General features: G+C 37.9%; 2 protein-coding genes across 4 annotated transcripts in view; one reads left to right on the top strand and one right to left on the bottom strand.

The window, feature by feature from the left end:
- Window positions 1-3,034, bottom strand: part of parlb (presenilin associated, rhomboid-like b) — a 33,183-nt gene extending 30,149 nt beyond the window's left edge. For all 3 annotated transcript variants that reach the window (XM_082180201.1, XM_082180200.1, XM_082180202.1), the window contains exons 1-3: window positions 2,879-3,034; window positions 1,786-2,002; window positions 1-73 (exon numbers count right to left, since the gene is read on the bottom strand). The exon at window positions 1-73 is cut by the window's left edge and continues 68 nt beyond it. In XM_082180201.1, coding sequence (XP_082036327.1) covers window positions 1-73; window positions 1,786-2,002; window positions 2,879-2,952 — 364 coding nt within the window. In that variant the 5' untranslated portion in view covers window positions 2,953-3,034. The remainder of the gene's footprint in view (window positions 74-1,785; window positions 2,003-2,878) is intronic.
- Window positions 3,035-4,949: 1,915 nt separating this feature from the next.
- On the top strand, window positions 4,950-12,786 carry LOC309505907 (nucleotidyltransferase MB21D2). Its single transcript, XM_082179363.1, has 2 exons — window positions 4,950-5,367; window positions 9,563-12,786. The coding sequence occupies exons 1-2, from the start codon at window positions 5,133-5,135 to the stop codon at window positions 10,825-10,827; spliced, it is 1,500 nt and encodes a 499-aa protein (XP_082035489.1). The 5' UTR covers window positions 4,950-5,132; the 3' UTR covers window positions 10,828-12,786.
- The last annotated feature ends 1,623 nt before the right edge of the window (window positions 12,787-14,409 follow it).

Genomic DNA, 14,409 nt, shown 5'->3' with positions numbered 1-14,409 from the left:
AGTAACTCTGTACACGAGATTTTAAACTTTCGTACTGCCATATTGCTGCTCCGCCGAATGAACAACCTGTAAACTGAGCTGGAGTTATTACGATATTCTTACATAGAGCAAAGAAAATAACTAATAATAATTCAACAAAGCAAAAGATTATAATTCAGACACATATTGGGCCTTTTTCTCATGCAATACAAGCTAAATTAATTTGTGTAAATGGCATTTAAACGCCTTCATACATCAACTGTCACACTGAACTGAATAATTAAAGTATAATAATATAATCCAGATTAAACACCTGGATAAACCAGATAAGAAGCCAGATTGAGATGATCTGATCTGGTTTGTGCAGAATCCAGATTAAATAACTGCATAAACCAGATCAGAATCCAGATTAAATAACTGCACAAACCAGATCAGAATCCAGATTAAATAACTGCACAAACCAGATCAGAATCCAGATTAAATAACTGCACAAACCAGATCAGAATCCAGATTAAATAACTGCACAAACCAGATCAGAATCCAGATTAAATAACTGCATAAGCCAGATCAGAATCCAGATTAAATAACTGCACAAACCAGATCAGAATCCAAATTAAATAACTCTATAAACCAGATCAGAATCCAGATTAAATAACTGCATAAACCAGATCAGAATCTAGATTAAATAACTGCACAAACCAGATCAGAATCCAGATTAAATAACTCTATAAACCAGATCAGAATCCAGATTAAATAACTGCATAAACCAGATCAGAATCTAGATTAAATAACTGCACAAACCAGATCAGAATCTAGATTAAATAACTGCACAAACCAGATCAGAATCCAGATTAAATAACTGCATAAACCAGATGAGAATCCATATTAAATAACTGCACAAACCAGATGAGAATCCATATTAAATAACTGCACAAACCAGATCAGAATCCATATTAAATAACTGCACAAACCAGATCAGAATCCAGATTAAATAACTGCATAAACCAGATGAGAATCCATATTAAATAACTGCACAAACCAGATGAGAATCCATATTAAATAACTGCACAAACCAGATCAGAATCCAGATTAAATAATTGCACAAACCAGATCAGAAACCAGAATAAAAAAACTGCACAAACCAGATCAGAATCCAGATTAAGATGATCTGATCTGGTTTGTGCAGAATCCAGATTAAATAACTGCATAAACCAAATCAGAATACAGATTAACTAACTGCATAAGCCAGATCAGAATCCAGATTAAATAACTGCACAAACCAGATCACAATCCTGATTAAATAACTGCATGAACCAGATCAGAATCTAGATTAAATAACTGCACAAACCAGATCAGAATCCAGATTAAATAACTGCATAACCCAGATCAGAATCCAGATTAAATAACTGCATAACCCAGATCACAATCCTGATTAAATAACTGCATAACCCAGATCACAATCCAGATTAAATAACTGCATAACCCAGATAACAATCCTGATTAAATAACTGCATGAACCAGATCACAATCCTGATTAAATAACTCCATAATCCAGATCAGAATCCAGATTAAATAACTGCATGAACCAGATCACAATCTAGATTAAATAACTCCACAAACCAGATCACAATCCTGATTAAATAACTGCACAAACCAGATCAGAATCCAGATTAAATAGGCCTATATGCATAACCCAGATCAGAAATCCAGACCAAATACGAATTGATTCTTGGAATGATTTATGCAGAATTTTGTTTATGAATGTTTAATGAACGAGATCCATCATGTGTCAGAAAATATACCTACCCCTATGGTGAAGACAAATGGTTTGACCAGTCTGCCGAATGACCTGCTGGGTGTGTGTGTGCGTGGTGTGTGTGGGGTGGGCAGGTCTGGGGGCGGAGCCACGTCCTTCTTGTGTATGATTTCATTAGTCTCTGCTTCTTCCGCCACGCCCTTCTTCGGCTCCCCCTTCTTTGCTACCTTGCGGAAGCCACACCTCTGCTGTGTCTGGAGCGTGAATCTATTTGGAGCACAACCATGATAAAATATAGCATTAAAATGCATTTATAGTGATTTGATTTGTCAGTGGGTGGAATGTGGGAAACATAAAAACAACTAGCCATGAGGGGGGGGAAAAAAGAAAAAAAAATGTATGTATTCATTTTCAGTAATGTGACGTTTTGTGACACACACCAGTCTATATGGCCTGGTGTGTGTGTGTGTGTGTGTGTGTGTGTGTATATATATATATATATATTTTTTTTTGTGAGCTGGGCAACGATTAATCGCATCCAAAATAAGTTTGTGTTTACATAATATATGTGTGTGTACTGTGTATAATTATTTTGTATATATAAATACACACATATGCATTTAAGAATTTTTATTTATTTATATATAAAATATTTATATTAATATATATATATATATATATATATATATATATAATATAAATTATGTATAAATATATAGACAGTGTATACATGTTAATATTCTTAAATGTATACATGCATATGTGTATTTATACATACAAAATAATTATGCACAGTAAAAACCCATACATTATGTAAACAAAAACGTATATATTTTTGTACCTCACATGCTTGGATCCTGATCCAATTATATTGATAATGTCCATTTTTTATTTCATGTGTTATTAAATAAATCAAAACGCATTGTTTACATCTAAAAATGCCATGACAGAACTAACGTTAAACACAAGTTCATAATTATGCAGTGTTTATTATTTAATTCATTCCGTTAGAGTATTTGAATACTTTAAGCTCAAGCTTTATCGCATGATCTGATTAAAACCACTAAAGCTCATGCCGTGGGATAAAACAGAGGATCTGAGGCGCTCAGTAAATACACACAGAGTCAAAGGAGTGTTTGTTACCTGTTCGTCAGGTAGTGTGTTTTGCTGATGTCCCCTGTAACCCATCTAAACACTGCACCCCTCACCGCCATCATCACTACTGCGATCCCACTCACTGCTGCTTCCGCATTAGCAGCTTCCGCTTCCGGTTCAGAGACCACACCCACAGGGACCTCTGCTGGAGGAGGACGGTCACTGACACACGCGATCAACCTTTTAATTTATTTATTTATCTATTTTAATTGAACAAAGATCACAGGGGACATGTATCACACACAAAAAATAGAATAAGAAACTCAAGGTAAAGCAAGGCAGTAAAGTACATACAGTAAGAGATAGTCTACTAAAAAAATTATTTATAAAACATTTAAAGCAATAGAAATTAAACATACAACAAATGAATACAAATAAATAGAAATAAATAACATGGGGGAAAATATCTTCAGGAAATCAGGAGGCAACTTAATGAAATGAAATCATAATTGTTTTAAACAACAGAGGAGTTTAAGCGGCTTTCTTGCTGCTGATGGACAAAGAGAGTCATAGAATAACTTTAAATCAACACAAAAAAGCCTAAAACTGGGCTTAGAATCAGTGACTTTACACTTATGGAGATGAAACTGGCCACATAGAGTTAGCAGTTTTAATCTGTCGTCCATCTCTTTTGACCCGGAGTCAAACATCAAAAACAGTACTTTCATAATTAAAAAAAAGAAAAAGATTTTGTGATAAGCAGAGAAAATAAGCCGGGCTACTTCTCTCCAACACACACTGTGTGTAGATAGAAAATATTGTGTATTTCCCCCCCAAAAAAAAAAAAATCTTGAATTAATGTAAATTGGTACACCTTTTTTTCCCAGTGAGATGAGTGTGTAAAAATGTCTGGTTACACTTTATTTTTATTAAATATTTTTTTATTTTATATTTAGTAATATTAAGCAACTGTACTTACTATAGGATTAGTGTAGGATTAGGGTTTGGTTGAGGGTTAGTTGCATGTAATTATGCATTATTTACTGTTATTACTATGGTATGCACATATAACATATGTAACAAGGACACCAAGTGTTACCAAATGTCCAAATCTATTTGTTTATTTGAATTCATATGTTATTACGGCATGGTTTGCACATTTGTTTTTATTTTATTTCTATTTGTTTATTATTTTTGTCAGAGTTGATCAATTAATACATTTATTTGCATGCTTGCACATTTGTGTATTTTACTCATTGTAATTGAATTACTTGTTTAACTGTATTCATTTATTACTTTTGCAAGGGTTTGCGCATTTGTTTTTATTTGATCTATTTATTTGTTTGTTTGCAGGTATGCAGATTTGTTTAATTTACTCTCTTTATGGCAGAGTTAGTTTATTTATTCATTTAATTATTTTTTGCATGCTTGCAACTTCGTTTTTATTCATTTACCGGTATTATTTTGGCAGGGTTTGTCTTTTTTTCTTCCATTTTTGTTAATGTAAATCATTTGCAGATTTGTTCATTTTATTCATTCAGCGTTTGTTAATTTATTAATTAATTTATCCTATGCATGTTTGCAACTTTTTAAAAATGAATTTATTATTTTGGCAGGCTTTTTCATTATTCATTTAATTAATTTGCAGATTTGTTAATTTTATAAATTTTTGGCAGTGCTTGTTTATTTGTTCATTTAATTATTTATTGGCAGATTTGCAGATATTTGGCAGCATTTGCATTTTATTTGCCTTCATTTAAGTTAACATTAACATTATTCTAGAGCTGCTGTAAAGCCAAAACAATCTCTGTTACTTTCATTTCCTATTATCACTGTAAAGCTGCTTTGAAACAATATATAGGCCTATTGTTAAAAGCGCTATATAAATGAAGGTGACTTAACTTGACTATTGTTGTATTATATTTATGACAATGACGATAATTGTTGTTAATGTTGTTGTTTGTTCTTCGTTTCTTTTCTTCGAGCATTTAATAATAATAATAATAATAATAAAATATATAAATAAATTAAATAAAAAAACAGCACCGGAGGGCGTGAGTAATGATGATGATGATGATGATGCGCACCAGACGGGATTTATTTTTTCCGTTTTTTTCTTCTTTTTTTTTCTCTTCGTTTCTTTTCTTCAAGCATTTAATAATAATAATAATAAAAAAACAACGGAAAAAAAATAAATCCCGTCCGGTGCGCATCATCATCTTCATCATCATCATTCACGCCCTCCGGTGCTCGCCCAGTACAGCGCGTGCGCTCCGGTGCGATTCACGGTCTCCTCGCGAACATGGCGGCGCCTGGGCTCTCCAGCCGGGCTGGTTCTGCTGGCAACAGCCCCACCGCCACCCCGAGCAGCACCAAACACGTCCCGAACCCCCCCGAGCTGGACTTCCGGTCCGGTACCAGGATCGAGGAGCTCAACCGACTGATCGGGGAATTCAGCAAGCACGAGCAGCGGGAGTATGACGACCAGCGCGCGCTCGAGATCCACACGGCCAAGGACTTCATCTTCTCCATGCTCGGTGAGAAAGAGCAATGCTTCGCGCATGCAGTGTAACGAGACATGCATTAAAAAGGGAAAGTGCGATTTTGCTTCCCCTCTGCATCTGTTTCTCTTTGTCACGCGCTTCAGTGTGTGTTGAGCAGTGGATATGTGTGTGTGTGTGTGTGTGTGTGTGTGTGTGTTTGCAGATTCAACACCCTCATGTTTGCACTGTTATTATTATTCATATGTTTCATTTGTATGACCTGTCATCTGCTTGCTGTTAAAGGAACAGTTCTGCCAAAAAATGACAATTTCTTTCTCTTGTGGAACATAAAGGGAGATGTTGAGTACAATATCCACGCTTCTCCTTTTCTTTTCACTGAAAGTGGAAGGTCAGATAATCTTCAGAAGGAACAAAAATGCACATTTAGATTGAGTGTGTGATGAACAGACTAAAATTTAAGTCGTTATTCACTGAATATCCACTTTGAACGAGTAAATAATGACAGAATTTTTATTTTGGGTAAACTATTGCTTTACGCTTGATTATTGTAAAAGAAAAACAATGCAAGACATGGCGAGGTAAAGCAAATGTGAAAAACAATTTATTTATTTATAAATGAAACATGCAAATTCTGCCAAATCTAGGCTAATAAATGCATAAAAAATCACAAATATGCATTTTATACATCAATAAAAATAAACAAATGTGCAAGCATGCAAATTCTTCATATTGCAAATGGTTATGAATTAAAATTTAAAATCTTCAATCAGCCTAGTAGGGATAAGTAGCACCAAATTAGTAATAATAATAATAATAATAATACCTTTTATTTATAGGCGCCATTGAAGGCACTCAAGGACACCGTACAACATAAATCAGTAAAATGCAAAGCTATGCAAAAAGATAGACACACCGATCAAACATAAAATCAACAAATCAAATCATCAGAAGCTCTTCTAAACAGATAAGTTTTAATCTGAGCTTTAATAAAAGCTGTGTTTATTTAAGCGTTGAGTTCTCGGAGGCAGTGAGCAGAGGCTCAGCAGAGGCTCAGCAGTGGCGAGCCAGCCAGGAGCCTGAAGCGATGCAGTGAAGCAGAGCACAACTTCTGCTGGCTCTCCGTCTCACGCATGTTTACTCAGCCGTGCGCTCGCATACAGAACACACAGACTGGAGGAAGATCTGTGGAGAGGGTGAAATCAAAACTGACAGTGTGCACTTTTTTTTAAAGGGGTCATGACATGAGACATCTAATTTGCCTCCGTCTTTTGTCATATACGAGGTCTTTGTACCATTAAAACATCTTGTAAGTTTCAGAGCTTAAAGGCAGGGTAGGCGATCTGTTCCAGAAACTTCTTTTTTTTGTCATGCTGTTTGAAAGTCTCTATTCAGTCAAAGCAGAATTTATTCAGGCACCTTCAACATTTCTCACATTATCACAGTTTATTCGCTATAGTTTAGAAAATGGTGGTAAAATATGAGAAGAACTCAGAGTTATCAGATCAGTTGATATTTGACTGGTTTTGACCGTCCTTCTGTTAGACTGTCTCACACATGAATTATGTTGAATATCTGTCAGCTGTTAAATTTAACTACACAATTAGAGAATACCAGTTTAGCTCAACCAGTGACCAAGCAATGCTTCATTTTGTTCAGTCTGTGTGTAAAAAGAGCATTAGCAGTTAAAGAAAAAACACTTCAGCAAAACATGGACAGGTCAAAGTGTCAGAATAATGTTTGGTCCCAATTTTATACATTTTACTGGTAGTCACTGTATGAAGAGTTTTTGGGTATAATATGTCACAGTTTAATTTATGTTGCTCTCCTCACTTACATACCTGAACTATAGTGTCCTGCGCACACTAGTAAAAAAATATATCTGGTCTCTGAATAATTTTTGGTTGACTGTATATCATCTGAGGAAGGCGTAGGACCGTAAAATCTTCGTCCAATCATTCCATACGATTTCCTACAAATGTGTTTCCATACCTCCGCACACCTGCTCGCGCAGACATCACACATCATCAGCGCGTTTCATGATATGCAGAATTAGACAGACGTCAGTCACAGAGCAGCGCAAACGAAACAGCAATCGCCTTTTACAGTTCCTCCTGAACCAAAACAACAAGTTTCTGCTGCGTTCACACCATAACTACTGTAATCTGGAAGAGATAGAAACCCGTGACTCAAATTTATGCGTTTTAATGGCAACACTATCATTGCTGCAATGAATCTGCACTAGTCAGGTGGTACAGGTCGGAGTTCTTTAAGTTGTTGATCTTCATTATTATTATAATGTTATGTGCCTTGAGAAATTAGGTAGTTTAATGCCGTCTCTCATGGCGCTTTTGTTTGTACGCATTCATGTGTTTTGAAGGAGGCGTGGCTTTGGAGACGTGAAGATGGGATCTCATGCTATTAAAGCGAGCTTGCTATTGCTAGGTGCTCCGAAAATTGCCTACCCTGCCTTAAAAACATCGTCTTCATTATAAACAAAGCATTTAATTAATCAAGGTCCAAAAACAGCTCATTTTGATATTGCGGGATCTGTGACGTCACACGGGCAAATGCATTTGCATATGACTATTGACGAATAGTTTTACATCATTGCACTATAGACCCCGCCCACTGGTGACTGTGTTGGATCTGACAGCAACTGCATCACAAACCATAAGTAAATGATTTCATAATGCGTTGTCTGTAAATGAGTTTTATATGGATGCTATTGAAAACATTGAGTGTGTGTTGATACTTTTTCCTATGCAATGACGTTAGCCAATCATAACTGTGGGTGTTTACTGACAAGCCTTAAAGGAGCCGCGCCTTAAAAACAGATAATTTCAGACAGATTTGAAAATAATTCCAAATTTTTTCATATATATATGTTTTTTTGTGTGCAAAATTATAAGTGAACCTCAAAGGAACATATTAAAATAATAAGAAAAAAAGATGTCATGACCCCTTCAAAAAAATGTTTTATGCTTAGCTGAGTTTACTGCACTTGAATTGGTAGTCGAAAACGTGATAAAATGAATGGCTGAATGTGTTTTGCTGAGTGTTGAACTCGCTAACTCTGGCCTCACCGGAGGAGTGTGACAGATGTGCAGGGCCCAAAATAAACACACTCATGCAGAGTCACTAACTTGTTTTCGTTTTTCTGAGATTCTCTAGAGTTGCTTCTGCTGCCGACGGCAGATTTTAATGCCCCCGAGTCACTCGCTGGTTCATGAGGTTGAGCTCAGGTGTGACGTCATCTGACACCGGGGATTATTTTCTGTTTCTAGCATCTGGTTGGGAATGTTTATTGTGTTTGTGTTGGAATCGTTTTTATGGACACTATCGCCTTTGCTCTGTTGATCTTGTGATTAAAGATTAACCTTTTTTTTATCATGCTTTATTATGAAGTTTGATCCATTAGGCAATGCCCTTCATTCCCTCTAATGCTGCGCTCACGTCTCGTCAGAATTACTGTAATTGCAACATAACAACTGTTTACAGCACAGAAACTATTCCAACACTCGTAACGCCATGTGCAAAACCTTTATCACTACTCTAAAGGTGAAATTTATAATCTTCTTTGCATTAATTTAAATGTAATTAATTGAATTTAATAGACTTATTTTGTTATGTTTATGTTAGTGGCACAAAAATTTAACACAGATTTAATTCACCTCTAAAATATTGAAGAACTAAGAAAGTGCCCAGGAAACATCAGCTGTAATAAAGTGAGATGTTAAACTGCAGTGTATAGCTAAAGTCCCTGCCATTTTTTTTACCATATTTTCATATATGATGTGGGATGAAGTGGAAGAAGTAAAGGTTTCCATCAAACTTCCAACTTGTACTATATTAGAAACTATTTCAGACATCGTTTTCACAAACACTTATGTTTGCCTGTACAATCAGAAAACTAATGACATAAACACTTTTTACTCGTGTTTGTAGTTCTTCCTCCAAAGCGCAATGGGTTGTGGGCAATAATAGCTGTTATAGTGGTGCTCACTATAACAGCTAAAATTACCCACAACCCATTGCGCTTTTGGATCCACACTTCGAAGATCCACTGAAACTCTTTTCAACATACTATGCTTTGGGACACACTTATTCTAGTCTCACATACTGTTTAGGATGGATAGTATGGACATTGAGATGCAAGATAGGTTTCCATTTGCGACAGGGCCAAAGACAACATTCGTCCCTCTCTAATTATGTCATTTCCTGTTTGCAGGCATGGTGCAGAAGTTGGACCAGAAGCTTCCAGTTGCCAATGAGTACCTGCTGTTGTCCGGAGGGGTGAGGGAGGGTGTGGTTGACATGGATCTGGACGAATTGACGGTGTACGCGAGGGGAGCGGATTACGACATGGACTTCACATTGCTGGTTCCCGCGCTCAAACTCCACGACCGAAACCAGCCGGTCACGTTGGACATGCGTCACTCTGCGCTCTGCCACTCCTGGCTCAGCCTGCGACTGTTTGACGAGGGAACCATAAACAAGTGGAAGGACTGTTGCACTGTGGTCGACCACGTTAACGGCGCAACCAACTACTTTTTCTCGCCCACGCTGGTGGCCGATTGGTTCTACGAGTCCATTAGTTTGGTTTTGGCGGAGATTCAGAAGAAGCCGCAGCGTGGCGTTCCTCGGGTGGAGAAAGTCGAGCGCAACTCGACGGTTATCTCCATCATCTTGGGCGTCGGAGGCAGTCGGATGCTATACGACGTGGTACCTGTGGTTTCGTTCAAGGGTTGGCCCGCGGTGGCCCAAAGCTGGCTGATGGAAAACCATTTTTGGGATGGGAAAATCACAGAGGAGGAAGTGATAAGTGGGTTTTATTTGCTGCCCGCGTGCTCTTCCACAGGCCAGAAGGAAAACGAGTGGCGTTTGTCGTTTGCGCGCAGCGAGGTGCAGCTGAAGAAGTGCATTTCCGCAAGTCTGATGCAGGCGTACCAAGCTTGTAAAGCTCTGATTATTAAGCTGCTGTCTCGACCCAAAGCCATCAGCCCGTACCACCTGCGCTCGCTAATGCTTTGGTCCTGCGATCGTCTGCCGCACACGTACCTGGCGCAGGAAGACTATGCCGCGCACTTCTTGCTAGGTTTGATCGACGACTTGCAGCATTGCTTGGTTAATAAGACCTGCCCTAATTACTTCATCCCTCAATGCAACATGCTAGAGCACCTCAGTGACGACACGGCTATGCTACATGCGCGCAAGTTATCGTCTGTACGCTCCGATCCAGTGGAGCACTTGCGGAGCGCAATCGAACATGCTAAAGCTGCCTCGCGGCTCACGCTTGAGCTTCAATGGCGCGGCGGAAGCTCGAACCTGCCGTCGCCGCTGTCGGACCCGGGAGGCGATCAGCAACCGGACGACCGGCTCGCAAAGAAACTCCAGCAACTGGTCACAGAGAATCCTGGGAAGTCCATCTCCGTCTTCATCAACCCGGACGACGTCACACGACCTCACTTTCGCATTGATGATAAGTTCTTCTGAAGCCACGCCCACTGATCTGATTGGACGTTGACTGCAGATGACGTCACCCTCGCATAGATGTTAAATTCATCTGAAGCCACACCCACTGATCTGATTGGCTGCTGACTGCAGATGATCTCACTTTCACATCGGTGGCCAATTCTTCTAAAGCCACGCCCACAAATCTGATTGGTTACTGACTGCAGACAAACTAATTTTTGCATTGGTGAGATTCTTCTGAAGCCACACCCACTTATCTGATTGGCTGCTGACTGCAGATGACCGGTGACAAATTCTTCTGAAGCCACGCCCACAAATCTGATTGGCTGCTGACTGCAGACAACGTAATGCAAACTCACTTTCGCATAGATGAATTCATCTAAAGCCACGCCCACTGATCTGATTGGTCACTGACTGCAGACAACCTCACTTTTGCATTGGTGACATTCTTCTGAAGCCACGCCCACTGATCTGATTGGACGCTGCCTGCAGATAACATCACACACTTGTGCATCGATGACAAATTCTTCTAAAGCCACACCCCTTGATCTGATTGGACGCTGACTGCTTTATGTTTTTAATGAGTTCCGGAAGCAGAAAGCAGTGTGTTTTGCACAGAGATGTTAAACGCTTCAGACTCTAAATATGATGTTAAAAAAAGGACATGATCCTGTTTCACTGCTGCCAGTTGAAGTCGTGTTCACATATCTGTTCCTCCCCATTACAGACGGCCAGTTTTTACGGGAAGGAGAGAGAGAGAGAGAGAACGGGAGATTTATGGAAGGATGTGGGGGGAGGACGGTTTGTGCATGGCTCATGTGGATAACAGGAAACCCATAACTCCACTCAGAAGTGCAATTAGACTAAATGTGTTTATATGCTTTACTTGTAAGTACACTGTAACATTATACTGTAAACACACTATTTTAGACATTTAGATATCGGTTTCACAAACACACTGGCTGAACTTTTACTGTCACAAACTGCACACTAAGACTCAAAAAAAAAAAAAAAAAAATGCACAGAAACACACTCCCTGTGATGATGGATGTTTGTTTCTTTTAAAGCAAAATCTTTTGGGGTGAATCTCATGAAAACATTTACAACCCCAAAAATATAAGCATTTTTATTTTGCATGAAGAAAATAAAGCTTATTTGAGAAGATGGTTTTCATTCATGACATTTAAACACATTTTAAACCCCCTTTTTTTATTCTTATTAGATTCTCATTACTGTAATACAGTAAAAAATCATACTTCAAATAATATCCGGATATAGAAATATATATTTTTTGCATTGCATTAATGAGAATTGGTTTCATGAGATTCACCTCTTAAATACTTTATTTGTTTTGTTTTTTATATACATATGCTGCTAAACATGATGGGTGCATTAATAATTTTTGTTTTTGTAATAATTTGAGTATTTTGATCATTATGTGTTGTAACTGTGTACATACAGCTGTAATTAAACCCCGCCCACTTCTCCCAGTTAGACCAGTCAGATGAGCTGATTATCAGCATCAACCAATCATGTGATGTGATGTGCACTCATTTAATTATTGACACATGCACATCTTTGCATGTAACTGGTAGGAGGGACCGATCATAACAGACCAAACGTGAATCTTGAAGCTCTACAGGGACCAATCGTAATGCCTTATCACTGAAATCAACCAATGGGGTGTTTTTAATCCGATTAAGAGACTAAAGACTCTTTTTCAGCCCCGACCGCGTGTTTCTCTTTATACCTGAATCAGGACATATCAGAACAAAAAAGAACATGTTGATGTATTATAGCTGTCGTCGTTAGACTGATGTCCATGAGAATTGTATGTACATGTTTAGACTTATGCTTGATTAATATCTCTGATTTGCCAGCGGGTTTATGGACACCTCAGCAAAATAAAATATCTGCTCTGGATCGGTGTTGCATTGCATTTTCAACTTGTGTTTGCTAAATAAAGCTGTACAGAAATACTGATGTGTGAGGAAGATCTTGATTATTCTGTTTTGCATATCCAGAGTCACCCAAAAAAAAAAAAAAAAAATATATATATATTTTTTTTTTAAGTTTTTGAAATGTCTCACCAAGGCTGCATTTATTCGTTCAAAAATACTGTAAAAACAGTGAAATATGATTACAATTTAAAATAACTATTTTCTGTGTGAATATATAGTAAAGTGTAATTTATTCCTGTGATCAAAGCTGAATTTTCAGCATCATTACTCCAGTCTTCAGTGTCACATGATCCTTCAGAAATCAGTATAATATGATGATTTGATGGTCAAGAAACATTTATGATTATTATCAGTGTTGAAAACAGTTCATATTTCTGTGGAAACTGATACATTTTATTTTCCTGGATTCTTGATGAATAGAAAATTCCAAAGAACAGCATTTATTTGAAATAGAATCTTTTGTAACATTATAAATCTCTTTACTGCCACTTTTAATTCATTTAATGTGTCCTTGATGAATGAAAGTATGATATAATTCAATATTTAAAAATCCCCAAACTTTTGAACAGTACGTGTGTTGTTGCATGATATGAATGGACAGCAATAACAACTATATTTTTATGCAAAATTGGACTGCAAGAATGACATCAAAGTTGCATGCAACCATTTAAAGCAGTTGCATCCTTCACATGTCATTTATTTTCCAAGTTGGCTGTATAATTGTATATATGAGCAGGAATCAATTGTTGTAAGCGCTTCATCTCTAGGCTTCATCTAAAGTACAGAAGTACTCGTTTTTTAAAAAGTACTTAAGTATCAAAAGTAAAAGTCAATGCATTGTTTTATTATTGTTTCATTGTTGTATGTAATGCATACAGTACCTTATGCCTCTGAATCTATGCCTATACCTCGTATCAATATCACATATATTTCTAGAACACAGTTCCAGTAGTGGGATTGAATGTGAGATGTGCACTCAATAACGTCCACAATGGTTTCGGACACCCGAATGGCTGTTCCCTCAAAGAGTGCCCTATTTAAAGTTTTTTGGCTTTTAGTATGAATGTGTTAGCCTTACTGTTATCTATAAGCTAGTGTGCTCCAAAACAATGACAAAATTTGCATTTAGGAGACCAAACCCAACGTCAAAAATGAAACATCAGATTGACGTTAATCTCCAATGTTGGACAGATGTTGTATTGTGGTTGAAAATGAAAATCGGGTTGACGTCAGAAACCAACATCAGTCAGATTCTGACGTCAACCAGACGTCGGTTTCTGTCGTCAATATGATGTCTGGTTCTGGCGTCAAAATGTTGTCGCTTTCTGATGTCAACCCGATGTCTGGTGCTGGCATCAACCCGATGTCTGGTGCTGGCGTCAACCCGATGTCTGGTGCTGGCGTCAACCCGATGTCTGGTGCTGGCGTCAACCCGATGTCTGGTGCTGGCGTCAACCCGATGTCGGTTTCGGATGTCAATCTGACGTCAACCCGACATCGGTTTCTGCTGTCAATATGATGTCGGGTTCTGGCGTCAATAAGATGTCGGGTTCTGACATCAATAAGATGTAGGGTTCTGGCGTCAAAATTAAGTCGGTTTCTGACGTCAATAAGATGTTGGTTTCTGACGTCAAAATTAAGT

The sequence above is a fragment of the Leuciscus leuciscus genome, assembly GCF_965113295.1.
Source record: "Leuciscus leuciscus genome assembly, chromosome: 9".
In the NCBI taxonomy this organism is placed as follows: domain Eukaryota; kingdom Metazoa; phylum Chordata; class Actinopteri; order Cypriniformes; family Leuciscidae; genus Leuciscus; species Leuciscus leuciscus.
Note: the sequence above shows the minus strand (reverse complement) of the source record. Positions and strands in the feature narration are given on the sequence as shown.